Genomic DNA, 27,464 nt, shown 5'->3' with positions numbered 1-27,464 from the left:
CTACAATCTCCATAATCCCCCACTGCCCCTATCTCTCTCCCACACACAAACCACCCCCTTCATTTCTGCATTCTCCCCAAGCCTTCTACATGCTGCTCTGACCATTCCCACACTGTTCCCAGCTGCCCACTCATTGGCATCTATCACCTTCCCCTCCCCCCCGCTGCTCCTGACCATTTCCCCAATGACCTGGGCCCCACACACTGCCCCAGTCTCTCCTTCCTGCCACACACGCCATCTTCAATGAGTCTCCATCCTCCTCTATTTTCCCACTGGCCCTTGCTCCTCCCCTGAAAACACACACACGACTCTCACCTGTTCCTGTCCTCTCTTAGCACCACATACATTGCTCCTGACCATTTCTTAACTATCCCAGCACCATACACAGTGCCCACTATAGCAATTCCTGAACAGCACCACACTGTAGTGTCTATTTATCAAAAAGCATGAATGTGTATTGTTAGCAAATAGGCCCACGGAGATTAATGGGGTCTGTTTACTAATAAAGTGCCTTATCAAGGCCCTGTGTTAGGCCTAGTCGGAGTCATTTCTGGCATTGGTATCTTTTGCAAGGTTCCTTTGCACACTTTATCAGCATCATTGTGTCTGGAAGCACAAGGCTCGGTTACCCTCAGACTTCATCTAATGCTTCTTTGTTACTGACCAGCAAGCGTTACTAAAGAAGCAATACCACATGTCCACTCGCCATCACGCACAGAGCCTACGAGTACTGCATCTGCAGCTCCCAGCCTAGGCTGGCCTGAGAAGCAAGGAGCCAACTCTCCTGCCTTGTAGCATGCTACGCTTCCCAATTGTGAAGTTCTTGGAGGGGCATCAGTTGAGTTATTTCTTGTGCATGAGATGGTCAATGAATGCAATTGATTTTAATTTTTAATATTGTTTATGTTATGGTTTTATTATTGCATGTTTGTTTGTCATAAGTTTGGTCTATTTTGATTATTTATGCTTAGTTGTAAACCACCAAGATTTGTGGATTGGTGGGATAGACATTTTTGAATAAACAGCAATTGGGCTAGTCCAAATTCACATTGTACACAGTGAATTCATTTTATTCATGGATTAAAAAAAAAATTCCCATCTGCGGATGACTAGTTTAGTGCCTTGGACTTAAGCAGCACATTAAGACTGACATATTTCCCATTCTTGAATATCGGTATTACATGAAAACAGCAGCAGCCACTTACCAAAGCTCCTCAATTGCCAGACTTCCCAACGCTACGCAGACACAACAGTGTGTGCCAGGCAGAGGAACAATCTGGATTACTGGCATCTACAAACACATAACAGCAGCTTATTAATGGATGTCCACAGCCACTTCGGAAGACTGCATTACAGCGGTTCTGGGTGCTTTTCTAAAGAAGTCCGTAGAAACTTCTTGATGTTGTCAGGCGGGTTGATTATCAACTACTTACAAAACTCCTGAGGGTTAAATGAAAGGGGCAGTCAGAGCATGGTGTGTGGCTACTTCCTGCAGGTGGAGAAGCCTGGTTTGTTATAGAGAAAAGCAGAGACTTCTCAGATCTCCTGTAAGAAAATAAGTTAGGAGGAAGGAAGAGAGTGAGAGAATAGGAGGAAGGAAAGAGCTAGGTTGAGAATGAGAGGGCTGTAGGGTGATGGTGCATAGGGAGAGGTGGGCTTTTTTGTGGGGGATGGAGGGAAGAGTACATGCCCTGTTCGTACCCAGATCAGTCCAGACTCCTGGGTTTTGCCTCCCTTCCAAGCAGATGGAGACAGAGAAAATTTCACAGGCACCGCCTCTTAACCTTGTGTGCCACCTGCAGCTCCTCAGTATTTCTCTGTCTTCTGCAGATGGAGTAGGTGCAAAACCTGTGGACCTGTATCCTAGTTAAAAAAAAAAAAAAAGGTAGTATTCACGATAGCTTATGCCGGAATTGAGGAAACAAATATCCTTCCTCAAAGTTCCTCATAATGTCAGTATCAGGTTATGATATGCACTTGGAGCCTAACAGCTTGCTTATCTCTAACCACATAATAAATTATGGCTTCTGGTTTCTTAACTTTTTTATATTTCCGGCTTTTTTCTTGTTTTTTGTAATAATTTTTAGTTAGGTATTGTAAATGAGTTAGGGATTATATTTACACGATGTATTTTTTTTTCAAATCTTTTACTATATTTTATTTAATTTCTGTTTATTTTATTAATTTTTTATTATTTTTGCCTTGTTATAAATTGAACTTGTAAACCGTTTTGGTCGGATACTCTCCGTGAAAATTGGTATATAAAAGTTTTTAAATAAATAAATAAATAAATAGTAGTACGGACTTAGGTATTCTTGGACTTTGTTCAGACTTTCCTGCCAGGAGGTTGGCAGGTCCTGGTGGGACCATCCCTCCTGGTAGCAGGTTAAGGATGAGCAGGGGTTGGGACCCCAAATTTGCTCTTTCGGATACGACGGGGGTGACAACTGCTCTCTACATTAATGGCGGGGCTGGAAGGGAAATAGAACCAAAAGGTTATAAAGGGCCAAGAGTAACATAATTATGAGAAAAAAAAAAAGTGCGAAGCTTGCTGGGCAGACTGGATGGGCCATTTGGTCTTCTTCTCCTCTGTCATTTCTATATGTTTCTCCTGCTCCCTCACCCTCAGCAAGTATCATGGGAAGCCACTGCCACCCTTCTTCAGGGAAGTAAAACTTTTCTCTTTTTCTTTCTTGTTAGTAAAGTTTCAACAACAGAAAAGAAGCAGTGCTTTTTTTTTTTGTAGCATTTGCCCTGTTGCTGGGGGCAGGCAAAGGCAGGGTGCTCAGGCTGAGTCGGTCCCGGGGCTCCCGATCCCGGTGTCTGCCGCACAGTTAGACGCACCAGGACTCTGTGTATGGGGAGCACTGCTCGCGGCTCTCCATGGATGGCCAATGCTCCCGCCTGCCTCTCTGGTGGTGGTGGATCTTCGCGGGGATCTGGCTCCTGTGGAGTTAGCAGCTGACCTGTCGTGATAAGCACAGGAATGGCGGCCATCTTGAAAACTTTTGCGGCTGCGGAGGAAAGAGCAGCAGGAGGAGGGGGATCTCCTGCCCGTGCTGTTGCCGGCCAATTCTAGCCCCAAGGAGGCTAAAATCTCGATCCCCTGGTGGGGGATTTGTGTGGTCCTTCTCAATTTTTTCTGGATTTTATTCTTTTATTGCACAAAGCATATCTGCCAGTCAGGCCAAGCTGAGTTACTCCTCCAGATGCAGGGTACCCATAAAGGTGCCCAGGTTGTTGGAGATGCTGGGGGCCACAAGGATCCATAAGGTTAGAGGTCCAGCGATGCAGGGGACTGCAGATGAATTTTCCTCAGAGGAGTCCGACCAGGGATTGCCTTGGGAGATGGTCCCCTTGGTGTCTCTCTTCCCAACAGTGGTCTGAATCAGGAGGGAGAGCCTGGAAAGATTCTGGCCATGGAAGAGGACGATCCTAAGGTTGTTCTCCTGTTTCAGAGGGAAGAGCTAGGTCCTATGACTCCACACATCCTCACGCGAATAGCGGTTCTGCAGGAGGAGCCGGACCAGGACAGAGTGGATCCGGTCATGGCTAGTTTGAGGGGCCTAGCCAGAACCTCTCTTTTCCATTGCATGGTCAAGCAATTGATGATCAGGGAGTGGAACACTCCGGAAACTGGTCTTAAGGTTAGTAGGGCTATGGATAAGCTTTATCCTTTGCCTGAGGAGACCCTGGAGCTCTTGAGGGTGCCGATGATGGATGCTTCCGTGTCGTTGGCTACAAAGAGAACCACATTCTAGTAGCTGGCGTGGCAGCTCTGAAAGATCTGCAGGAAGAAAGCTCGAGGTGCACCTCTAAAAGATTTTGGAAGTCTCTGCTCTGGGCATCCGTGCTGCAGTGTGCAGCAGTTTTGTGCTTCGGGCAAGCCTGTGATGGTTGCAGCAGTCAGAATGCCAGGGGTCTCTCACCCAAGGAATCCGAGCAGTGGTAGCCTACAGAGCTGATGCTTTATATGATCTTATTCGCACCTCTTCTAGGACAATTGTCTTTGCATTATCAGCTAGGAGACTTTTGTGGTTGCGAAACTGGTTGATGGACATTTCTCATTCATATTCATTGTGGATATCCTGAAAACCTGACTGGCTGGGGTGTCCCCGGGACAGGGTTGGGAACCACAGGTGTAGAAGAACTCTCCTCACATGTAAGGAATGCAGCGTTTTGAAATTTGCTTTATCCTTTTTTTTTTTTTTAATTTTATTGATTAAAATGCATAAGAGGCTCAAACTGTAGCTCTGACAAAAAAAGTCAGAACTAAATTAAGGTCCCAAGATGAAACAAAGCCATACTGGAGATCTAAGATGTTTCACTGCGCTGAAAAAACACAATACATCTAGGTGAGAAGACAAGGGTTGGCCAAAAACTCTCTCCCTGTGACATACAATAGCCGCAACTTGTAGTTTCAAAGAATTAAGCACCAAACCTTTCGAGACCTTTCGAAACCATTGGGCAAGAACTCCAGACCCACCAGAATTAACACAACCATCTATCAGCATACCCGTTTTCAAAGATTCTTCAGATTCACACATATTTATTTATTTATTTAACAGTTTTATATACCGCAGTTCAGGTAACAAAGTTACTAATCCATGGAAGTGGAGAACTTCCTAGTAATTAAAAGGGAATCCAGCACCTCCTGAGAATAACCTTCTTAACTTGGGAGGCCCTCTCAAGTGCCAAGCCATAAGACATTTCCAACTTGGACCCTCATGAAACCAACCAACCTCAAACCCTCTCTCACTAATTCCTGCTGAATATTTATCATACTATTACCATTCACAACTGTCATATTTATTCATTTGATTACCTATGTACCGTTTCATAGTCTTATTTTTTCACTTGCTATTCTAATGTATCAATAGGCTGAAATGTAAATATTGTGCTGTTCAATTTCTCCCCTTCCATCCCAAGTTTATTTTCCTTGTTTTTTGTAACTTTCCCTCTCCCTTTTTCTGATTCACTGTATTTAAAGTTCAAGGTTCTTATTGAAAATATTGTTTTTTACGTTACGTTATGCTTTACACTCCTTGTTATTTGTAAACCGGGTTGATGTGATGCCTATCATGAAACTCGGTATAACAAAAATAAATAAATAAATAAATAAATAAATAAATAAATGAATGAAACACTAGTCCCTAAGATAATAATTCCCCTTCTGGAGGAATACATACTGGATTTTCCGTGCAGCAAACGAACCAGATCCGCAGACCAAGGGTGCCTCAGCCAAACCAGAACTACTAGAATCATCAGCCTTGGATTGTCTGAAATTTGCTGAACCACTTTCCCCATCATTGACCAAGGTGGAAACACATAGGACTGACTCAGATGGCCAGCACTGAACCAAAGCACCTATCCAGAGAGAACCACTCTCTCTACAACTGTAAAAAATTATCCACTTTCGCATTTTGCAGGTCACCATCAAATCCATCTGTAGAACTCATTTGGCCACGGCCAAAGGTAGCTTGCAACAGAGATCACTCTTCTGGGTCCTTGGTATGTCAACTGAGGAAGTCCAACTACACATTTTCTGTGCCTGTTATGTAAGCAGTTGATATCCCAATCAGATTTCTCTCTGCCCAATATATAAAAATTTGAACCTCTTCTGCTACCTGAATATTCTAGGTACCTCCTTGAGGGTTAATATACGCTACTGCCTTTGCATTGTCAGACATCACTCAACTGCTTGGTCCTTTAATATCGAATCAAAGTGTAACAGGGCCAGCCAAATAGCTTTGGTCTCCAATTGATGGATGGACTAACTCACTTCCTCCCTTGACAAGCAGCACTGAGCCACCTGTTCCAGGCAGAGAGTGCCCCAACCTGATACACTGTCACCATTACTCAGGTTGGAAGGTTCAGGTCCACACTTATCGTCAAATTCTCTGACTTCATCCACTATCTCAGGCTGACCCTGACACTTTGAGGTACCAGCAGCTGTATGGAGTTATTCTGGGCCTGAGGGTCCCACCTGGATAACAATGACTTCTGCAAAGGTCCCAACTGGGCTCTTGCCTAACAGTTCCACCATGGAGTTGACGATAGCTCCACACTGTTGGCCTCCTGTCTGATAACATGGAAAGAATTTGCTGATGAAGCTTCTGAATCCTCTATTCTGCTAGATGCACATACCCATCTTTTGTGTGTTGAAAAGAGCTCTCAGATACTCCAGGGTTTGCGAAGGTTCTAAACTGCTCTTGATTATCCACCCCCAGCTCCTGCAATAACTGATTACTCTTTTCTTCTTTCATTTTGCACTAATCATCTAGTCATCCAGATAAAGATAAACAAATGCCTTTCCTTCGCAACAACATTGCCACCACCATCACCTTTGAAAAGTCTCTTGCTACTGTGGCTAACCCAAAGGGTAGAGTCTGAAACTGGAAATGCTCCCCCAGCACCACAAAGTGAAGAAAACATTGATGGTCTGCCTTTATTGAATATGATGATATGCCTCCATGAGGTCTAAGAAGTCAGGAACAACCCTCGTCTCCAAGAGAATGACCAATTTCACAGTCTTCATCCTGAAACAGTATATTTGCAGAAACTTGTTGACCTGCTTGAGATCCAGAATGGGACGTAAAGTTCCTTCATTCTTGGGAACTACAAAGTAAATGGAGTAATGGCCCAGGTCCCACTGGTCTTTGCAACTGGCATCACAGTTCAGCAGTGCTCTTACCACCTCTTGGCTTTCTCACTGATTGGCAAGGAGAAACCAGAAAAGCATCTGAAACTGGACAAAGAAACTAAGGCATACCGTAATTGTCCCATATGACTTCTAGAACCTAAAGATCTGAAGCAATTTAGACCTGTTCCTGACAGAACCTGTACAGATGACCCCTATCCTTGGTACTGGAACCTGGATACCCAAATCCTCATTGGGAGGTTCAAGCGGCACCAGATCCACAGGCACCATTCCTTACTTCCTTTTCTGGCTGTCCGAAAGGACTAATACCTGCCAAATGTACAGGATCTCTGAAAACCTGTCGAGTGCCCTTGCTTAAATCTCAAGTCCTAAAATCTGTTTCGAGGCGGGGTGAAGCAAGAGGCGGCCCTAGGCCTATTCTCTAGGAGTCTTGGTTCTTTAGACTCACTCTATGCTTTTGCCATTTTCTCAAGCTCATTGAGAAACAAAAGACCTTTGAATGTCAACTTGGTTAAACTGGATTTGGAAATAAATTCCACCAACCAGTTCCACAGCCAGAGCAGTCGCCTTGCTGCCACTATGGATGCCATGCTCCTGGCCGACACATGCACGAGATCAAACGAGGCATTTGCTAAATACGCTTCCTCAGGTTCTAATTGAAAAGAATCATCAATAATTTCTTCCTGGACGCACTGTGCTAATCTTAAGTCTGACCTTGCCACAATATTGGAAAAGGCAGCTACAGTATCCGCAAGGCCATGCTGACTACTTCAAAGGCCTGCATCGGCACAGACTATTTTTCTCTCCTGCATATCCTTCAATGCTGTGCTCCCTTTCACTGGTATCGTGGTTCTTTTCATAACTGAACATACCAGTGCATCCATCTTTGGGAATCTAAGCCCATTCCTTTCCTGGGGCACCAAGGCATGCAATCTAGCCAGGGAGCAACCCCCTTTAAAGTTCACCTCTGGGAAGACTCACTCCAGATCAATAAGATCCTTTACAGCCTGATGCAATAGAAAAGACCATAAAAGGATCTCCTGCTGAACTGGAAGTCACCTCTTTCTTATCATCCACTATATTTAGTGTACTCAATTAGTATGTAATTAAGGCTGCAAGCTCCTCTTTATGGAAGAGAGCAGCGGCATTCTTCTCTTCCGTAGGATGCCTTCCTCCAAATCCTCCCCAGAAAGAAAATCAGGCAACCTCTTAAAACTATCCAAAGAATCCTCTGATTCTGACAAATGATGTTCCTCCACATCCTGCTCCTTCCTTTGCCCCAGGCCTTTTCTTACTGCCAGTCGCTGAGCCAGAAGGGCTTGAGAAGACCTGGAGTGGACCCCTGGAATGAACTTTGTGCTAAAGAGAAGAACTGTTGCAAACACTTTACAAATTCCTGATTCCTGACAAGTGCTATCCAAGCTTACGAGGAAGCCTCTAAAAAAAAGAGAGAAACGGGAGTTCATGTGCAGGCCACTGCCAAACGGGATTCCTTCCCCCGATACCTGTTCCTCGGGGTGAGGATCTAGCTCTCCTGCACCATAATGTGGCCCTAAGATGGCTGCTAACCTAGGATTTGGACAATTAGCTTCAGCAGCACCCGGTTGTGTCACCTGCTGCCTGGCTGCAGATCCCCTGGGAGACTCTGAATTGCCACCACAGTGCCCCATCTGTACCCCGATAGGTGTGGCATAACCTTGAAGCTCCCCCTGAAGCCGCCTTGCAAATGTGCTTCTTCCCTTGCTCTGCTGCCACCGCCATTATGCTTTTCCCCCAAGCTAGAACTTCCTTACAGTCAGGAGCTGCCTCTAGTCAGCAGCCATCCTGCAACCCAGCAGCTGGATCCTCTGTTTCTCTTTTTTTTTTTTTTTTGGTTTGGGTCTGGCTTAAAAACTTTAAAGTAGCAGAGCAGCAACAGTCAAAAGGAGAATAGGAAAAACAGCCAGCAGGGGAGACCCTTGGAGAGGAAAGTGTGTGTGTGTGTGTGTGTGTGTGTGTGTGGTGTGGGGGGGGGGGGGGGGGGGGGGGGGGGGAAAGAGGCAAAAATAAGAAAATAAGGAGGAATTTCAATCCAGAAGCCCCCTCGTCTACCCAGGCTCTGCTCAACCGAGGGAAGAGCCCTGCTTTTACCTCAAAAGTTGCCTTTCGGGACCTCTCTTCATTTTTGATCCAACTACCTCCCTCAACTGAGGGAGGAAGAACTTGTCTATCACCTCAAGAGCTACCCCTAGCAGCACGAGTTGCACCTGTACTCATCTACTGGAGACAGAGAATACTGGCAGGCTGAGATCAGCATGGATGTATACATGGGCAGCACGAGTTGCACCTGTACTCATCTACTGGAGACAGAGAATACTGGCAGGCTGAGATCAGCATGGATGTATACATGGGCAGCACGAGTTGCACCTGTACTCATCTACTGGAGACAGAGAATACTGGCAGGCTGAGATCAGCATGGATGTATACATGGGCGACATCAGCATACCCGATTGCTTTTGTCTCTATCTGCTGGTCGGGATTCATAACCCACTTGTCTGGATTGGTCTGACTGGACGAAGAGAAAGTTAGCAGATATCTCTTAAGTGTGAACATTTTCCAGTCACTAAGTTGGATCAGACTGTTTTACACAACCTGTGTACCTTAGAAAAGCTCCACATGTGAGCGAGTTTCCAGTTAGATGGTTCCTCAGGTTTCCAGAGAGAGATCGAGAACTCACAAGCTGTCACAATGCAGAGCTCTTTGCCACTGCTGTCAGCAGTGTCCCACCACACACTGCTGATATCCACAGCACAGAAGCCTGAAAGTGTCTGCCAAGAAAGGAGGCTGCGTATTAGTATTCAAACAAAGGTCTGTCCATTTTTATATTTGTTTCCCCTGTGGATGAGAAGCTAAAGGGTTAAGAGCAACAGTGCCAAGTCTCTGCTGAACTTCAAAGGAAGCAGCAGTTCTCATCAGTCACTGAATGAGGCTGCCCTGTGCTATTGTAAAGCGCCAGACAATTCGACACTGGATTGAACATTTCATGTACAACATAAGCTTTCAGTAGGAATACATACTGTATAATAAAACATTAAAATTAGTGGCGATTCAGGACAGTATGCTTAGCTCTGGACCTTATTCCCTGGATACAGGACTTCAAGGGCTTGCTTCAGGGCATCACTGAACCAAGGCAGGATTTCAGAGTTTGTGGGTCCAGTTAGACACACCTGTAACTTGGAGATCAGCTGCAGACATCCTTCCTTTCCTTCAAGTATAGCACATAACATACCGGAAGCAGATTCTGCTTTCCCTTTGTTCTTCTGGGAAAAGGAAGGAGGTAAAACCTGTGAATAGCCCACACCTTACATGCTGGAAATCACATTTTTTCATGGATTAGAAACCTTCCACTCTTGGGAGGATAAATAGAATAATAGTTTCCTCAGCAATGTTAGTGGGAGGGGGAAGGGAGCTGCAGGTGGGGCGGGAAGGGAGTGGAGGAAAGGAGGTGACTTGAGCATGCAGGGGTAGAGGAAGGATGCATGTAGGAGAGGATTTTTTGTTTCGAAAACCTGACTGGCAGCTGCCAGCGCCCCCACCAGGGAAGACACAGCAAGGAAACCCCATCATTCATCAAAAAAAAAGTTGAGTGAGAGAAAGAGCGAGAGAGACTATCTACAAGGCCCTCATAGTAGTTAAGTATTTAAATCTCTATAGGAGGAGCACCTGATAGGTCAAGGTGAAGTGTTAGTGGTGGTTTAGGGGCCAGTTTCATATGTAGAGTGAGATGTACGAACAGCACAGAACACCTTGGTGAAGATTTGACGTCATTTGCAGTGAGGAAAGTCTCACAAAGATGACATTTCTAATATATTCTCTCACCCTAGCTTGACGGACTCCAAATGACGTCAAATCTTCACCAAGATGTACTGTGCTGTTCAAACGTCTCACTCTTCATGCAAAACTTGCCCTTAAACCACCACTAACAGCTCACCTCGACCTATCGGTTGTCCCTCCTATAGAGATATAAATAGATGTTCTCTCTCCCTCTCATCCACTCTCCCCTCTCCAAGCCCAGAAATGGCCAAAATGCAATTCCAAAATTTATCGCGAATTGTGTTATGGCCATTTCGGACATATAGCACAGCTTAATGCCAGGGAAAAAGCTATAGTAATTTCTGGCATTAAAACCGTGCGATAGCATTCACAGCATAACACATTTTGATAAATGATCCTAAAAGTGAGCAGAGGGTACCTCACCTCTCTGGGGTCTCCAGTGCAGCACTCCTTGGAATCATCACATTGCAGCTCATTCCTGCACATCAAGATCTGGCTTGCTAGCAACTTGCCTTCTTGTGAATACATTTTACTTTCATGTGCTCTCCTGGCTTGGAGTACATGGATCGCATCCTCGCCTCCATCACTGCTCAGCACGTCAGACACACAGTTCTGTAACTGTGATGTATCAGCCAATAAAGTACATCCATGACCTTCACCTTGGCTGGTGTCTGTGCTGATTTCTCTGCAGCATTTAAAACAAGTCGGATCTTGTCTACTGGGATCCAGCACAGGAGCTGCTGGAGTTAAACCCAGGAAGGGAAAAGCAGGCACATGTGTGTCTATTGCAAGCTGACTGCCAGCACCGTGCAATGAGATGGTGCAGGCAGGGGTTGAGAGAAGGGCACTGGGGGGAAATTCCTTTTTTCTGAGAGGCTCTTGGTTTCCTACATTAGATGTCTGAGGAAGTGAATTTCCAGGAGGAGCCAGGACACCATCTTCTTGTATCCTACTTTTGGCATTAAGCAGTTTTCTGCTGCCAGGAGCTAGATGCTCATCTCTGAGTGGCACAAGAACATAAGGCTCCACATGTGCCAGCAATGGAGATTTCAGTTTCTCAAGTTTCAGAAAACCAAACTCATCATCAGGTAAATGGAAGTCTGTGATGTCCAAACTCTGGAACATTTCCTTGTGTACATGAAAAGGAGAATTTGAGATACCAACACCACCAGCTGAAGGCCCACTGCCATCAGAAAAGTTGCAGATCACTTTTTCATGGCTGTCTGTCTTATCTAAAAACAGGAACAGAAGATACCTTGTGACATCAGGAGGAAGGGAAAGATTAGGAGACCCCAATTCTCAAAGAGTGGCGAGCCTACAGCATAGACTGACTCAGGAAGTGATAGAAACATGACAGCATAAAAAGACCGTATGGTCCATCCAATTAATTTAGCATCACTTCATTAGAGATCCCCTGTATTTATCCCAGGCTTTCTTAAATTCAGATCCTGTCCTCGTCTCCACCACTTCCACTGGGAATCTGTTCCATGCATTTACCACCCTCTCTGTAACATAGAAACATGAGAACAGACAAAGACCGTACAGCCATCCACACACCCCCTCCCTCAGAGACCCCCTGTGCATGTCCCAGGCTCTCCTGAATTCAGATCCTGTCCTCCTCTCCACCACCTCCACTGGGAGTCTGTTCCATGCATCCACCACCCTCTCTGTAACATAGAAACATGAGAACAGACAAAGACCGTACAGCCATCCACACACCCCTCCCTCAGAGATCCCCTGTGCATGTCCCAGGCTCTCCTGAATTCAGATCCTGTCCTCATCACCACCAGCTCCACTGGGAGTCTGTTCCATGTATTCACCACCCTCTCTGTAACATAGAAACATGAGAACAGACAAAGACCATACAGCCATCCACACACCCCCTCCCTCAGAGATCCCCTGTGCCTGTCCCAGGCTCTCCTGAATTCAGATCCTGTCCTCATCTCCTCCACCTCCACTGGGAGTCTGTTCCATGCATCCACCACCCTCTCTGTAACATAGAAACGTGAGAACAGACAAAGACCGTACAGCCATCCACACACCCCTCCCTCAGAGACCCCCTGTGCCTGTCCCAGGCTCTCCTGAATTCAGATCCTGTCCTCATCTCCACCACCTCCACTGGGAGTCTGTTCCATGCATTTACCACCCTCTCTGTAACATAGAAACATGAGAACAGACAAAGACCGTACAGCCATCCACACACCCCCTCCCTCAGAGATCCCCTGTGCATGTCCCAGGCTCTCCTGAATTCAGATCCTGTCCTCATCTCCACCACCTCCACTGGGAGTCTGTTCCATGCATCCACCACCCTCTCTGTAACATAGAAACGTGAGAACAGACAAAGACCATACAGCCATCCACACACCCCTCCCTCAGAGACCCCCTGTGCCTGTCCCAGGCTCTCCTGAATTCAGATCCTGTCCTCATCTCCACCACCTCCACTGGGAGTCTGTTCCATGCATCCACCACCCTCTCTGTAACATAGAAACATGAGAACAGACAAAGACCGTACAGCCATCCACACACCCCCTTCCCTCAGAGATCCCCTGTGCCTGTCCCAGGCTCTCCTGAATTCAGATCCTGTCCTCATCTCCACCACCCTTCTCTGTAACATAGAAATATTTCCTGAGATTACTCCTGAATCTACCCCCTTTCACCCTCATCTCATGACTCCTCATTCTAGAGCTTCCTTTTCACTGAAAAAGACTCACTTCTTGTGAATGGAAACCTTTGAGACATTCGAATGTCTCACCTTTCCTCTAGAGTATACATATTAAGACCTTTCCTCTAGAGTATACATATTAAGATCTTTAAGTCTATCACCATATGATTTAGAAGGACGACCACAGACCATGTTAGTAGCCGCCCTCTGCAGTGACTCCATCCTGTTTATATCCATTTGAAGGTGCGATCTCCTGAATTGTACTCAGTATTCCCAGTGAGGGCTCACCAGAGACCTTATACAGGGGCAATATCACCTCCCTATTCTGCTGACCATTCCTCTCCCTATGCAGTCAAGCAGCTTTCTGACTTTTACCGTCACTTCATCCACCTGTTTGGCTACCTTAAGATCATTGGATACAATCACCCCCAGATCCTGCTCTTCCTTTGTGCAAACAGTGTATATATCAATTAAACTACTCATCAAGATACATTTCCTCAGGGAAAAAAATATTATACTGCAGTGTGGACTAGGTAGGGATGGTCTCTTCCTTATAAATGTCAGTCATTTTTGAATAATATTATCTGCACTTCAAGTTATGTAGCACAGCTCAGCACATGATACTCATTTGGAGCTGTTACTTCTTGTTGAAGTGTGAAGGGCAGCAGAATGGATAAGCCATTTCTATCTTCACTTCATTACTACTGCACCATGCTTTACCATGGCCATTCTGAAGGAATGTTTCACATCTTGCACCTTCAGTAAAACAATAGCAGAGGTAAAGAGGAAGCCAGCATGGCATGCTACAAGGTAAGACAGCTATCCTGTCCCAGCACTGCAAAGCTTAGCAGTCAGCTATTGTACTCGCAAAATTTCCAACTTATTTTACTAGCATTGTGCCACATTCAGCTGCAACTTTACATCTACATGAAGTGCTCCTTCAAGAGCGATGCTTGACCTTGGAGCTTCTCTGCTTTCTGCCTCAGTAGTGCAGCACACTCTGCTGAAAGTTCCAGCATTGCATCACCAGTTTAGTTTTAAAAATGTATAGACCACATAATATAAAATTCACCGTGATCTGCAATAAAACATTCACAAACAATACATAAAAACAAGGCGACAAACCTCTACCGGTATCAGTCTATGTGCATCCACTTTCACCCTACAAAAGCTGTCTTACACATTGCACAGAGGATAAAACCTGTCATCAATCAACTAAAAGCCTCCTTAAGTGAAGAAATGTCCTTTCCTTGGCTCCAGCCAGACCAGTCCAGTCGCATGGGTTATGCTCCCAAACAACAGAAGAAGAGAACAGGTTTGCTGACATCACCCCTTACAGGGTCCCAAGCTGCACTCAGCCTGCCCATATTCCACGTAAGAAGCTAAAGTAGTAAGAAATAAGCAACCTCCACAGCCTTAGAACCAAAGGGCTTCTAGGAAATACCAAATAAGATGAGGTAAGATAAAGAATAATTTAAAAAGCAAACAATTTCTTACCTGAAAGGGACCAAACCATTGCTCAATCAGGGCTGCCATCAGTGACATCCTTTCAGAAAGAGCCATTTATATTATATTTATTTTGTACAGTCAACAGGTACTGCAGATAATTCTCGACGGGGAGGGTTTTGGAATGGTCTAGCTGGGCACAAAGAAAGGAAATTATCAGCCAAGAATACATTTCTCCTTCCTCTTCAGCCAGCCAGACCAGTCCAAATGCATGGGATGTACCCAAACTATTCATCAACTGCTCTCAAGACTCCTAAATCAAAGGCCACCTGTTATCTGGCTTGGACATCAAGGTGATAATGCTTCAAAAAGGACATCAACGGAGAGCAAGTGGCCAACTTCTTAGGAAGAAGTAAATCCTCAATGCAGGCTATGTCTAGGATCTCGTTAATCCACTCAGCTATTGACGCCTTGGAAGCAGCTTTACCCTTCCTGAGACCACTGAGAAGAACAAAGATGATTGGATTTCCAGAAATCATTAATAATCAAATATTTAAGTAAAATCCTTCTCACATCCAGATGATGCAACGGAGTATATTTTTCCTGGCATGAACCATGCAGAGGGAGAGCAGACAAGCCACTTAATTGAGGTAAAAGGATGATACTACCTTGATAAGCAATAAAGACTCTGTGCAATCATAAACCAGCACCTCAGAAAAATCTCAGAAAGGGCTCCTTCAAAATCGTGGCTGAAGCTCTGAAACATGCCTGGCTGAATATTGCCATCAAAAACACAGTTTTAAGAATCAAATGTCAAACCAAAGCCTTCCTCATTAGTTCAAATGGTAGGGATCTGAAAACCAAGATTAGATCCCATGCAGGGACTAGTTCTCTCACCCATGGAGGAAACAAAACATTCGGATGGGAAGAAAACGCCCTGTGTAACAAACAATAGCAGTTACCTCTACTTTCAGAGAATTAAGGGTTAACCCCTTATTCAAGCTTTCCTGCAAGAAGTCCAAAATAGATAGCAATAAAGCTTTTTTGGCTGACACTCCGTTCCCTGCATCAGTCCTCAAGATCTCCAGACTTTCACATTCACTAATGCTGTAGAACCCTTCCTCGCCCACAAGAGAGTATTCACAACACCCTGGGAATAACCCCCTTTTAACTAAATGTTGCCTCTCAAGTACCAGATTACAAGACAACTATCATTCAGAAGCAACCTAATCTACCCTTCCCCCAGCTTCAGTCATAGCATGGGATGCTCCTACCATATGCGGGAGACAGACAACATTGGCAGGCTGAGTACAGCACTGGAACCTATAAAGGAATGTCAGCAAAGCTTTCTAGGTTTCTATCTGCTGGTTGGGGGACATAATCCATGCATCTGGACTGGCATGACTGAATGAAGATGAAAGGAATGCTTTCACCTTCTTTCTAAAAGTTTGTGTGCATGCAATACCTCTGATCTCGGCTGGGAGTGATTCCCAAGTAGGAGACCAGCAACCGTGAAGGCCTTTGTGCGCAGTAATGCAATGAAGGAATGAATAGATTCCACCTGACTGATCTTAGTGCGCTTGATAGCTTATAGATTTTTAACAGTTGGGTACAAGGCTGCCAAATGCTGGAGCATTAGATCTTACACTTACCTTGTAGTGGCCTCTCTCGCCTGCACTGTGGATAGGAATTAGAGGAATCTTCAGAGAAAAATTCTTTAGTTATTAACTGCTGAGTTGTGAATTGTTGCTGCGCATACCAAGCCACTGTCTGTACCCCAGCAGAACTGATGGTTGGTACAGAAGTCTTGTGTACCTGTAGCTTAGTCTCTTCCCCATCACTGCTCATTGCTTCTTTCAGGAGATTTAAGACATTATGTTGCTTAAGTAGATTATGAGTTTGTTCCTCCCTCTGCAAAGCTTCACTCACTACTGGATTTCCACAAGGCATGAAATGTGCAGCTTCTTTCCGTTGCTCTGGTCCACCAGTTGCAAGACCCAAAGGCCTCTCTTGCTTAACAGATGTAATTGTCTTACTTTCCTGCCTACAGTCCACCTGAGAGCAGTATCCCTTTGAGTTCATGGACGTGAATGCCTGTGCTGTATCAGACCTCATTTTGCACTTAGATTTTCTTTTTCCCTTTCTTGTTCTGGTCGATTTAATCCTGTGACAGGTCAATGGACTTGAGGATGAATGCAAATTGTCAGCAACGCTGTTCCCACTGGTTGCAGGGATGGTATTTTCTGCCGTACTAGAATCAGCTTGCTTTAAAAAATAAAGGCCCAAGCTGTTACCCTGCTGTATCTTTGACTCTCTTTGTGCTGCTTCTAGGCTTCCCTTGTTTGACTTGGTTATGTCTTTGTATTTTTTTCTGGGTCCTTTTCTGCTTTTCCCCAACTGACTATAAATTACAGCTTCCAGGTCTACTTTCTTCTGACAATTAGACATGCGTCGCGTTGTTCTTATGTAGTACTCTACTGGGAAGAGAAGCCCTTCCACCATGGTGCAAGAGCTTAGAGCACTTTCTGCTGCAGTAGAGGACGCATTCCCCACTACAGAAGGCTTTACTTGAATCTTATCTTCTTTTTGCTTCCATATTTCTTCAGTCCCACTGATGTGCAAACTTTCACCAGTCCCTGGCTTACTTCCTGTACTGGATATGTCTTCTGTAGCACAAGGAATAATGACAGATTGTGTTCTCAAAGATCTATCAAGCACAGCTAAATCAGGGAGCGCACCAACTGCTCCTTTCTGACCCTCCGAGTCACTTCCTTTAAGTACCATTTTGGTAGTTTTGCACACAAACACATCTCCTGTTTCCTCAGTACTTCTGCATGTGGGTAGAGCAATGTCTATAAGAAGTGATGGTGTCTGTTCAAGTTCCCTAGAGTTGTGTGTAGGTGACTTGGAGTTAAGCAGTGATAGGTTATTGCCTGTGTGTGACATGCAGGAAGAGAATTCAGTTACTTTTCCAGGGTTATATTCTCCTGCAGCTTCACTTAAACACTCCTTTGAAGCTGGATCTTCAGGAATGAAATTGTTTCTGGAATCACTGCCTATAAATGATAAGGATTTTGATCTTTTGGTCTCCAGGCTCAGAATTCTGTCATTTCTCTTAAATACTGGTGACTTTCGCTCTTCTCTGTCCAGCTCTCTGCCCTCCACCTCAGTTTTGCACAGTAGATCACTTGTTACTGAGGTAGAAGACGATGAAGACTCACAGGTGGATTCCCTCTCTCTCAGTTTCAATATGTTCTTCCTCAATTTCTGTCGGCTTCTTTGGCTTTTTTCTGGCTCCTTTTCTTGTGCACACTCACTTCCTGTAGGAGTGACAAGCATTTTCTGATCACATTTATCTTCTGGCACTGAACTTTCATGCTGCTTGCCACCAATATTGAAGAATTCAGGTTGTAGATTAAAGGACACAGTCATTCTTCTTTCCACATTGAGATTTACTTTTGATACATGTGTGGTGCCAAGTTTGCCAACACTGGGAGCTAGAGTATCTCTCGAATCTGTGGCAACAGCAATAAAGAGAATGAATGTTTGTAAATGAGCAGCAGGTTATGTAGAGCAGCTCATGTTTTTCACTCCCTGTGGGCTATGAATATTCTAGCAGGCATCACTAGCATTACTTCTTTGGTAAGTTGTGTATCGCATGATTCTCAGTCTGTTCTAGACACAGTCGCGCACATTTACATTACACAGACCGACAGGAATGAAAGAAGGATCTCCAGGCTTACAGCTCTGTATTCTAATTTGTACATTACATAGCACCCTGACCACTAAATGCCCCACATTCTTTGCTGCAGTACCTGCTTTGCAATACACTGCTTCTGTATTCTGATTTTTTGCTGTTTAATAACGGTTCAGATAGTGCTATACAATTATCTACATTGCTTAGAAGAAAGGGCACTTCCTAAGTTTTGTTATAGGAACTTGACCCATTTTATGTATCTTTCTGATCTTTTACTTGGTTGACCTCATATCCAACTGCCATAAAGAAGTGAGTTACTTTATAACATGTGCCCAAGACTGGTGTTGAGTTCAGGTGCATAACACATTGCAGCTTCACACTGATTAGCTAAGAAACATACTGCTCGAACCATACCTGGAATACCCATTCCAGACTGCTCCTGCTTAAGCAAACAATTTTGTTCTGCAATTTTTTTCTTCACATGAGTTTTTACTCGTTCAGCCCTTTGTGAACGCTGTTTAAAAGGAGAAACAAAATAAGATTAGATCATAATTATCTTCTGCATTACTGTACAATGATTATCATTAAAAAAAACAATTATTGATATCCAAGATGGCGAACTAGCTTCGAGGTAGTGAGCGTCTGTTCTTACCTTGTTGACCTTTTCCTCTTGAATGCCGCACTCAGCCCGAATACGGAAGGCGAGATAGCGAGATGGCTGCTCTCTCCCTAATCCCTCCCACCGGCCCGATGGACGCTCATGTCTGAAGAGGAGCTTCAGCTCTCGGAGTCAGCTCGCTGGAGGAGAGTCAGGAGAAGCTGAGCCCGACCACCTCCCAGAGCTTTCGGCATCTCTGTCCCAGAGGAGCGGACTGCCCCTGCTAATCTGGCAGAGGCGCGGGTGCAGTGCCAGCAGCGAGATCAGGCGGCGACCGTTTGAGTTCTGAGCCTGGGGGACTGCAGGACACCTCAGCACTGCAAAAGATCATTGTGGAAGCAGGGGAAGTTGCTAACGGTGTTGCAGCACAACAGACTCGAGGAGACCGGACTGAGTCCCTAAAATTTCAACCTGTGAAACTGGTAAGACCTGCTATATTCAGCTTGGAGGTTATCTGGGAAGCAATTCAAACCTTAAATACAAATATTGGGGGTACAAATAAATCCCCTTTTTAAGGATTTTTGATTAACTAATGTGGAGAAAGTCTAGTGAAAATAAGAAATTGTTGGAATCTGTTAGAATAAGATCTGAAAGCTCTTTTGCTTTACAACAAGCATTAAGCAAGGAAAATCAGCTTCTTCAACTTAAACTAGAAAATATGGAAAACCAAATTAGAGGAAGAAATCTTTGGTGTATTAATTTTCCCAAATTACCACATGTTCTTCCTAAAGACAAGTGGAAAAGGCATTTGATGGAAGTACTTAAGGTCACTGAACAGACTCTTCCCTTAGTTTCAAGGGTATATTATTATTATATTCCATTTTTTAAGAAAAAAATCTTCTGATAAAGGATGAGAATCAAATTCTCTCTCCAATAGAAACCCCAAAGCTGGACATTACCGCAATACTGCAAACATCTGAAGAAAATTTGGTTACACCAGCTACACTAATTGTCTCGTTCCTGCTTGAGTCGGCCAGAGAATGTGTTTTAAAGAAGTATTTCAAACATCGTATGAGCCCTTTCTAAATAGTAGAGTTCAAATGTTTCCTGATTTGGCCAGGTCTACGCAGACGAGAAGGCATCGATTTCTTTTCATGAAACCCAGGGTCCTGGAATTGGGAGGGGTTCTGCTTAAATTTCCCTGCAAATGTGTGGTCAAAATGTCAGGGGCTTCATATATTTTCTCTGATAAATCAGGAATTCAGTCTTGTTCCTCACCTGTTAGGGAGAGAGCACTATCACTGGCTGGCCCCGTGCTATGGAACTCCATGCCACTCGAAATAAGGATGCAGAGTAACTTCAAAATATTCAAAACCAACCTGAAAACCTGGCTTTTTAAACAAGCTTTTTATAAAGATAAAGAGAAGGAAAAAAGCAGTTGATTGATAAGGACGCACCGAACTAGAAGTGGTTACTTGTACGCTACAAATGCACATTAATGTTAAATTCAATCCGCTTAATACGTTCCCAACAGACAAGCCTAATTTACACACATAGTTTATTGAAATGAATTGTTACCACACTATGATGGCACATGATTAATTTGTAATCTATACCACTCACATTTTTATTATTGTGCTTTGCTGTAAACCGTTGTGACGGTTATCTAACTTAACGACGGTATAGAAAAGTTTTAAAAATAAATAAAATAAATGCTGAGCACTTATGTTAGTGACCAGTCCTCTAGTTTATGTAGAATTGTATCAAATATTCCACGGAGGAGTCTAATTGGACCTTAGAAGCACATACCATGATTACCATTTTGTGATTTAAACTTTTTTCTTAATTATTATTATAATGTTTTTTGGATATATGCATTGTTTTTTCAAGATGTATTCCTGGAATATAATTTGTGAAAACTCAAAAGAATTAAAAAAAAACCCACAAAAAACTAATTACATTTTAAATGAATACAGAAAAAAAGTTATTACTTAGAGATGCAGGATTTTAAATATTTTGAGCAGAATTTCCCTAGAAATTCACTGTAAGATTGTTCCTTCCACTCTCTCTCCCTACTCCCCTGGCCACTTTGCCCTCTCAGGTCCCAACTCCTCCAACTGCCAGTATCTCTCCCCTCCACTCTATCACCACTCCCAGGGTTTGACCCCGTTCTCAGTACTGCCCCTCACACAGGCTCCCTCTGTCCCTCCCTCTCTCTCTCTCTCGTACACATACACACACCCTCATACAGGCTCCCTCACTCTCTCGCACACACACATCCCCTCATACAGGGTCCCTCTCTCTTGCATACACACCCACACAAGCTCCAGCTCTCTCTCATGCATACACCCTCACACAGGCTCCCTCACTCTCTCTCTCTCGTACACATACACACACCCTCATACAGTCTCCCTCACTCTCACACACACACATCCCCTCACACAGGCTCTCTCTGTCCCTCCCTCTCTCTCTCTAGTACACATACACACACCCTCATACAGGCTCCCTCACTCTCTCGCACACACACATCCCCTCATACAGGGTCCCTCTCTCTTGCATACACACCCACACAAGCTCCAGCTCTCTCTCATGCATACACCCTCACACAGGCTCCCTCTGTCCCTCCCTCTCTCTCTCTCTCTCGTACACATACACACACCCTCATACAGTCTCCCTCACTCTCACACACACACATCCCCTCACACAGGCTCCCTCTGTCCCTCCCTCTCTCTCTCTCTCTCGTACACATACACACACCCTCATACAGTCTCCCTCACTCTCACACACACACATCCCCTCATACAGGGTCCCTCTCTCTTGCATACACACCCACACAAGCTCCAGCTCTCTCTCATGCATACACCCTCACACAGGCTACCTATGTCTCTCTCTCATGCACCCCTTCACACAGCAAAGGAAATATCAAACCTTTGGGCCCCATTTACTAAGAATTTTCTCATAGACAAGGAGAAAAGCCTTAGTAGATGAGGCCCTTTATTTTACTGGGCCAGAGATCTGGTTTGATCACTGGGTCACACATACACAATCCCTTCACACAGGCTGGCACCCTCACATACACACCAGCTCCCAATCTCTCACACACACATACACACTCCTTCACAATCTCCTCATATAGGCTCCCTCTCTGAAACCCACACTCAAGCACCCCGCCCCCCCCCCCCCCCGGCCTCTCTCACCTCTCATGCTCTCTCTCACACCCTCTTGCTCACCCTTCCCCTCTCCTTTTTCACACCCCTCTCCTCTCACCGGGGCCTTCATCTTCGCCACAAGCGGAGCACACTCCGTTCACAGCACATGGTGGCCTTCATCTTCGTCGTGAATGGCGCACCAGGCCTTCATCTTTGCGCACTCTTTTTGCAGCATGCCAGGTTCTCCTCTGCCATTTTCTGCACAGAAAATGGCAATTCTGCCATTACACATAGATTAACTACAGGATTAACTAAGCAGCTCAATTTATCCAAGGTATTTATCCAACAAATCATGAGGTTCAACAATTACAAAAGGTTTACTTACTTGTAGCCGGTTAAAGGTTTTATTGTATTCTTGTTTTAAGAATGCCAGCTTCTGTTTCAACTGTAAAGAAAGAAACGAAAGTTAACCTGAAGCTGAAGGCGACAACTTGTGAAAAACATTAGGTCCTACAGTCTGAGATAATTTAAAGCTCCCTCTTTTTCTAGGTCAGGGATGCTCCATACCCCAAGTTGTTTTAATTATTTTGCCTTACTGTGTCCTTGTTTTGTCTATGGAGATTGATCTGTATTTTCCTTTGACCCATTCTAAGCATTTTTGGAAGGACAGGATAGAAAAAAATTAATTAAATGCAGATCTTTATGAAGCAAAGGAAATATCAAAACTTTGGGCCCCATTTACTAAGCATTTTTCTCATAGATATGGGCCAGAGATCTGGTTTGATCATTGTGTCATGTCTTTTACTCTCTGGAAGGCGATATAATAAGACTTGAGCAAAAAATGTGGGTTGAACCTCAGTGCATATTTTTTTTACTCATGCGCTAAAAAACCCCCACATAACTTCCAATGCAGTAAGTAAATGGTAATGCAACAGGAGCTTACAGTGAAGTAACCCAATAATGTATCCACATAACTTCCAATGCAGTAAGTAAATGGTATATGCTAATGCAACAGGAGCTTACAGTGAACTAACCCAATAATGTATGCACATAACTTCCAATGCAGTAAGTAAATGGTAATGCAACAGGAGCTTACAGTGAACTAACCCAATAATGTATGCGCATAACTTCCAATGCAGTAAGTAAATGGTAATGCAACAGGAGCTTACAGTGAAGTAACCCAATAATGTATCCACATAACTTCCAATGCAGTAAGTAAATGGTATGCTAATGCAACAGGAGCTTACAGTGAAGTAACCCAATAATGTATGCGCATAACTTCCAATGCAGTAAGTAAATGGTATGCTAATGCAACAGGAGCTTACAGTGAAGTAACCCAATAATGTATGCGCATAACTTCCAATGCAGTAAGTAAATGGTAATGCAACAGGAGCTTACAGTGAACTAACCCAATAATGTATGCGCATAACTTCCAATGCAGTAAGTAAATGGTAATGCAACAGGAGCTTACAGTGAACTAACCCAATAATGTATCCACATAACTTCCAATGCAGTAAGTAAATGGTAATGCAACAGGAGCTTACAGTAAACTAACCCAATAATGTATCCACATAACTTCCAATGCAGTAAGTAAATGCTAATGCAACAGGAGCTTACAGTGAACTAACCCAATAATGTATCCACATAACTTCCAATGCAGTAAGTAAATGGTATATGCTAATGCAACAGGAGCTTACAGTGAACTAACCCAATAATGTATGCGCATAACTTCCAATGCAGTAAGTAAATGGTAATGCAACAGGAGCTTACAGTGAAGTAACCCAATAATGTATCCACATAACTTCCAATGCAGTAAGTAAATGGTAATGCAACAGGAGCTTACAGTGAACTAACCCAATAATGTATGCACATAACTTCCAATGCAGTAAGTAAATGGTAATGCAACAGGAGCTTACAGTGAAGTAACCCAATAATGTATCCACATAACTTCCAATGCAGTAAGTAAATGGTATGCTAATGCAACAGGAGCTTACAGTGAACTAACCCAATAATGTATGCACATAACTTCCAATGCAGTAAGTAAATGGTAATGCAACAGGAGCTTACAGTGAAGTAACCCAATAATGTATCCACATAACTTCCAATGCAGTAAGTAAATGGTATGCTAATGCAACAGGAGCTTACAGTGAACTAACCCAATAATGTATGCGCATAACTTCCAATGCAGTAAGTAAATGGTAATGCAACAGGAGCTTACAGTGAAGTAACCCAATAATGTATGCACATAACTTCCAATGCAGTAAGTAAATGGTATATGCTAATGCAACAGGAGCTTACAGTGAAGTAACCCAATAATGTATCCACATAACTTCCAATGCAGTAAGTAAATGGTATATGCTAATGCAACAGGAGCTTACAGTGAAGTAACCCAATAATGTATCCACATAACTTCCAATGCAGTAAGTAAATGGTAATGCAACAGGAGCTTACAGTGAAGTAACCCAATAATGTATCCACATAACTTCCAATGCAGTAAGTAAATGGTATGCTAATGCAACAGGAGCTTACAGTGAACTAACCCAATAATGTATGCACATAACTTCCAATGCAGTAAGTAAATGGTAATGCAACAGGAGCTTACAGTGAAGTAACCCAATAATGTATCCACATAACTTCCAATGCAGTAAGTAAATGGTATATGCTAATGCAACAGGAGCTTACAGTGAACTAACCCAATAATGTATGCGCATAACTTCCAATGCAGTAAGTAAATGGTAATGCAACAGGAGCTTACAGTGAAGTAACCCAATAATGTATGCACATAACTTCCAATGCAGTAAGTAAATGGTATGCTAATGCAACAGGAGCTTACAGTGAACTAACCCAATAATGTATGCACATAACTTCCAATGCAGTAAGTAAATGGTAATGCAACAGGAGCTTACAGTGAAGTAACCCAATAATGTATGCACATAACTTCCAATGCAGTAAGTAAATGGTAATGCAACAGGAGCTTACAGTGAAGTAACCCAATAATGTATGCGCAAACATGTGCATGGAGGCTTAGCATGCATTAAAGACATTCTGTGCATAAAATGATTTGTGCACAAAGCACAATTTCTGCATAAACATTTCTGCACAGAAAAACTATTTCTGCACAAATACTTGAGCATAGGTCCCCTACATCATAAACTCCAGATTCAGCTCAATAGAGTAACTGGCCACAGGGATTTTACTCCAACTCTGAAAAGGAGTTAAATTTTGAACATTAAGAAAACATGGATTAAGCCTACAAACCTCTCTGTGCTGGGGGCAATAGCTAATTTTGTCATTAACATGGGATTTGCATAGAGGAGCACTAGTTTGTGCACATGTATTTATAGGCTGCTAATGCTAGTGCAGGGGTGCCCAACTCCAGTCCTCAGGAGCCACAAGCTAGCCTGATTTTCAGGATATCCAAAATATATTTAGATTTTTTTTTATATTCTGCTTTTCACACTTTTTTCCACCACTTCAAAGCGGATTGGCTCTCCAGGAGCTTAAAATACTAAAAATGGACTCCCCATAGGAAATACAACATAGCACACTTTGCGATAAACTGCCTATTAACCCTTTTCCTATTGCATGCGATATTTAGTGCATTTTGATAAATCCAGGCCTAAGTTTGTACCTGAGGCAATGGAGGGTTAAGTGACTTGCCCAAGGCCACAAGGAGCAACATGGGACTTGATATCTTGATAGTGTGGAGCCTGCCTTCTCAGTGGCGGGCCCTACGGTATGGAATTCACTTCCTGACTCCATCAGAGTTCAAAAAAATGCTTAACATATCTAACAAACCCCACACACCATCAGTCTTATTCCCCCTCATGTTATTTTCTGACTCATTTCTTTTAATAATTTTAATTGTTTTTCACCTTTTATGCTTTCGTATTTGTTACCTTCTGATTTTCTCATCCCTCATTTCTGTTTTATGAATTTTTGTATTCTTTTTTTTATTTTATTGTAAACTGTTTAGATCTCACAAAACATGTTGTATAGGTGGTATATAAATGATTTTAAATAAATAACAAGATAGATTTACATGCCCTGCTTCCAGTATCTCATTCATATTAATTGTGGGTATCCTGAAAATCTGGCCTGTTTGAGGACCTTGAGGACTGCATTTGGCCACCCCTTACCCTAGTGTGTAGTTGTGAATCAAACTCCTTGTTAAATCAGGAGTATAGTTCTGCGCACAAAAATGTGTACAAAACCACTCACTAGCAAGTGGGTGCACCCCAGCACACCTTATTACATTGGACCCTGGGTTGGCCAGTGACAATGATCATAGCCCGTAGGAGAAGGAAGTCCCAATCATTGAGCAACAGTGATAACTAGGGGTTGGACTTAGAGCCCAAGATTGTAGGGTTCCCAAATAAGCCCTAGTGCTTTGCCCCCTGCTGAGGATTGTTGCTACAATGACTGGACTGAGTAAATTGGGTAGCTGCAGATGAAGGCTAATGGTATAGTATCCAACAAAGGCCAGTTTCTATTAAACTGGACATTCAATGTAGTATAAGGAAACTGCCAGGTTATTAAAACTCCTTAGTTTTAGAATAGAAGCAGCAGATGGGGTGGGTGGGTTATGATTGAGTTCTACAAAATCATGATAGAACAAGAATGGGTAAATGTGAATCGGTTGTTTACTCTTTCAGATAATAGAAGGACTAGGGGGCACTTTACAAAGTTGGCAAGTAGCACATTTACAATATGTATGTTAGATGTTCACATCAAGTCAGTGTACATTTGATCTATTATATGTATGTCATGTTGTAAACCATTGTGATCTTCACTTGGAACGATGGTATATAAAATGGCTAAATAAATCAGAGAAAATTATTTTCACTCAATGCACAATTAAGTTTAGGAATTTGATGTCAGAGGATGTGGTTAAAGCAGTTAGCTTATAGGAGTTCAAAAAAAAAAAAAATTGACAAGTTCCTGGATGAGAAGTCCATAAATTGCTATTAGGCAAGATGAGTTGGGGAATAACCACTGCGTGTGTGTGCTTAAATCAAAACTTCATCTTTATTCCAAAAAGATTTAGATAATACTTAACTAAAAAACTATAACATCTATATACATAGTACTACCCTATATTGCACACAATTCAGATTAAATACATACAATAAAAAAAAAAAACACCTCTTGAAAAATATTAAGGTGAATATATGTCCATTAAACAAATCCACTGACATCAAAACAGAGTTCATCATACTTGAACACGACATTGATTTTTGTCACAAAACCCAATGTTAAAATTCAGACATTTATTTAATTTATTTATTTATTTATTTAATGCTTTTATATACCGGTATTAGTATGCAAACATCATACCGGTTTACATTGTAACTGAAAGATAGAAATACAATTAACAGGGAGGGGAAAAGGGAGGGAGTAAATACATAGTGCAGTAAGAAAGGAAAGGGAACATCAAC

General features: G+C 43.2%; 1 protein-coding gene across 3 annotated transcripts in view; it reads right to left on the bottom strand.

Moving 5' to 3' along the window:
• PALB2 (partner and localizer of BRCA2) overlaps positions 1 to 27,464 on the bottom strand; it is a 41,540-nt gene that overhangs the window by 12,372 nt on the left and 1,704 nt on the right. The window contains exons 2-8 of one of the 3 annotated variants that reach the window (XM_029576542.1): positions 22,412 to 22,471; positions 18,694 to 18,793; positions 16,235 to 18,097; positions 10,898 to 11,706; positions 9,868 to 9,960; positions 9,301 to 9,468; positions 1,206 to 1,291 (exon numbers count right to left, since the gene is read on the bottom strand). In XM_029576542.1, the coding sequence (XP_029432402.1) occupies positions 1,206 to 1,291; positions 9,301 to 9,468; positions 9,868 to 9,960; positions 10,898 to 11,706; positions 16,235 to 18,097; positions 18,694 to 18,793; positions 22,412 to 22,471 (3,179 nt within the window). The remainder of the gene's footprint in view (positions 1 to 1,205; positions 1,292 to 9,300; positions 9,469 to 9,867; positions 9,961 to 10,897; positions 11,707 to 16,234; positions 18,098 to 18,693; positions 18,794 to 22,411; positions 22,472 to 27,464) is intronic. The other 2 variants (XM_029576543.1, XM_029576544.1) reach the window with 2 other exon arrangements.

Source organism: Rhinatrema bivittatum, chromosome 14, assembly GCF_901001135.1.
Source record: "Rhinatrema bivittatum chromosome 14, aRhiBiv1.1, whole genome shotgun sequence".
NCBI lineage: Eukaryota > Metazoa > Chordata > Amphibia > Gymnophiona > Rhinatrematidae > Rhinatrema > Rhinatrema bivittatum.
This window is presented reverse-complemented; position numbering and strand designations above follow the sequence as displayed.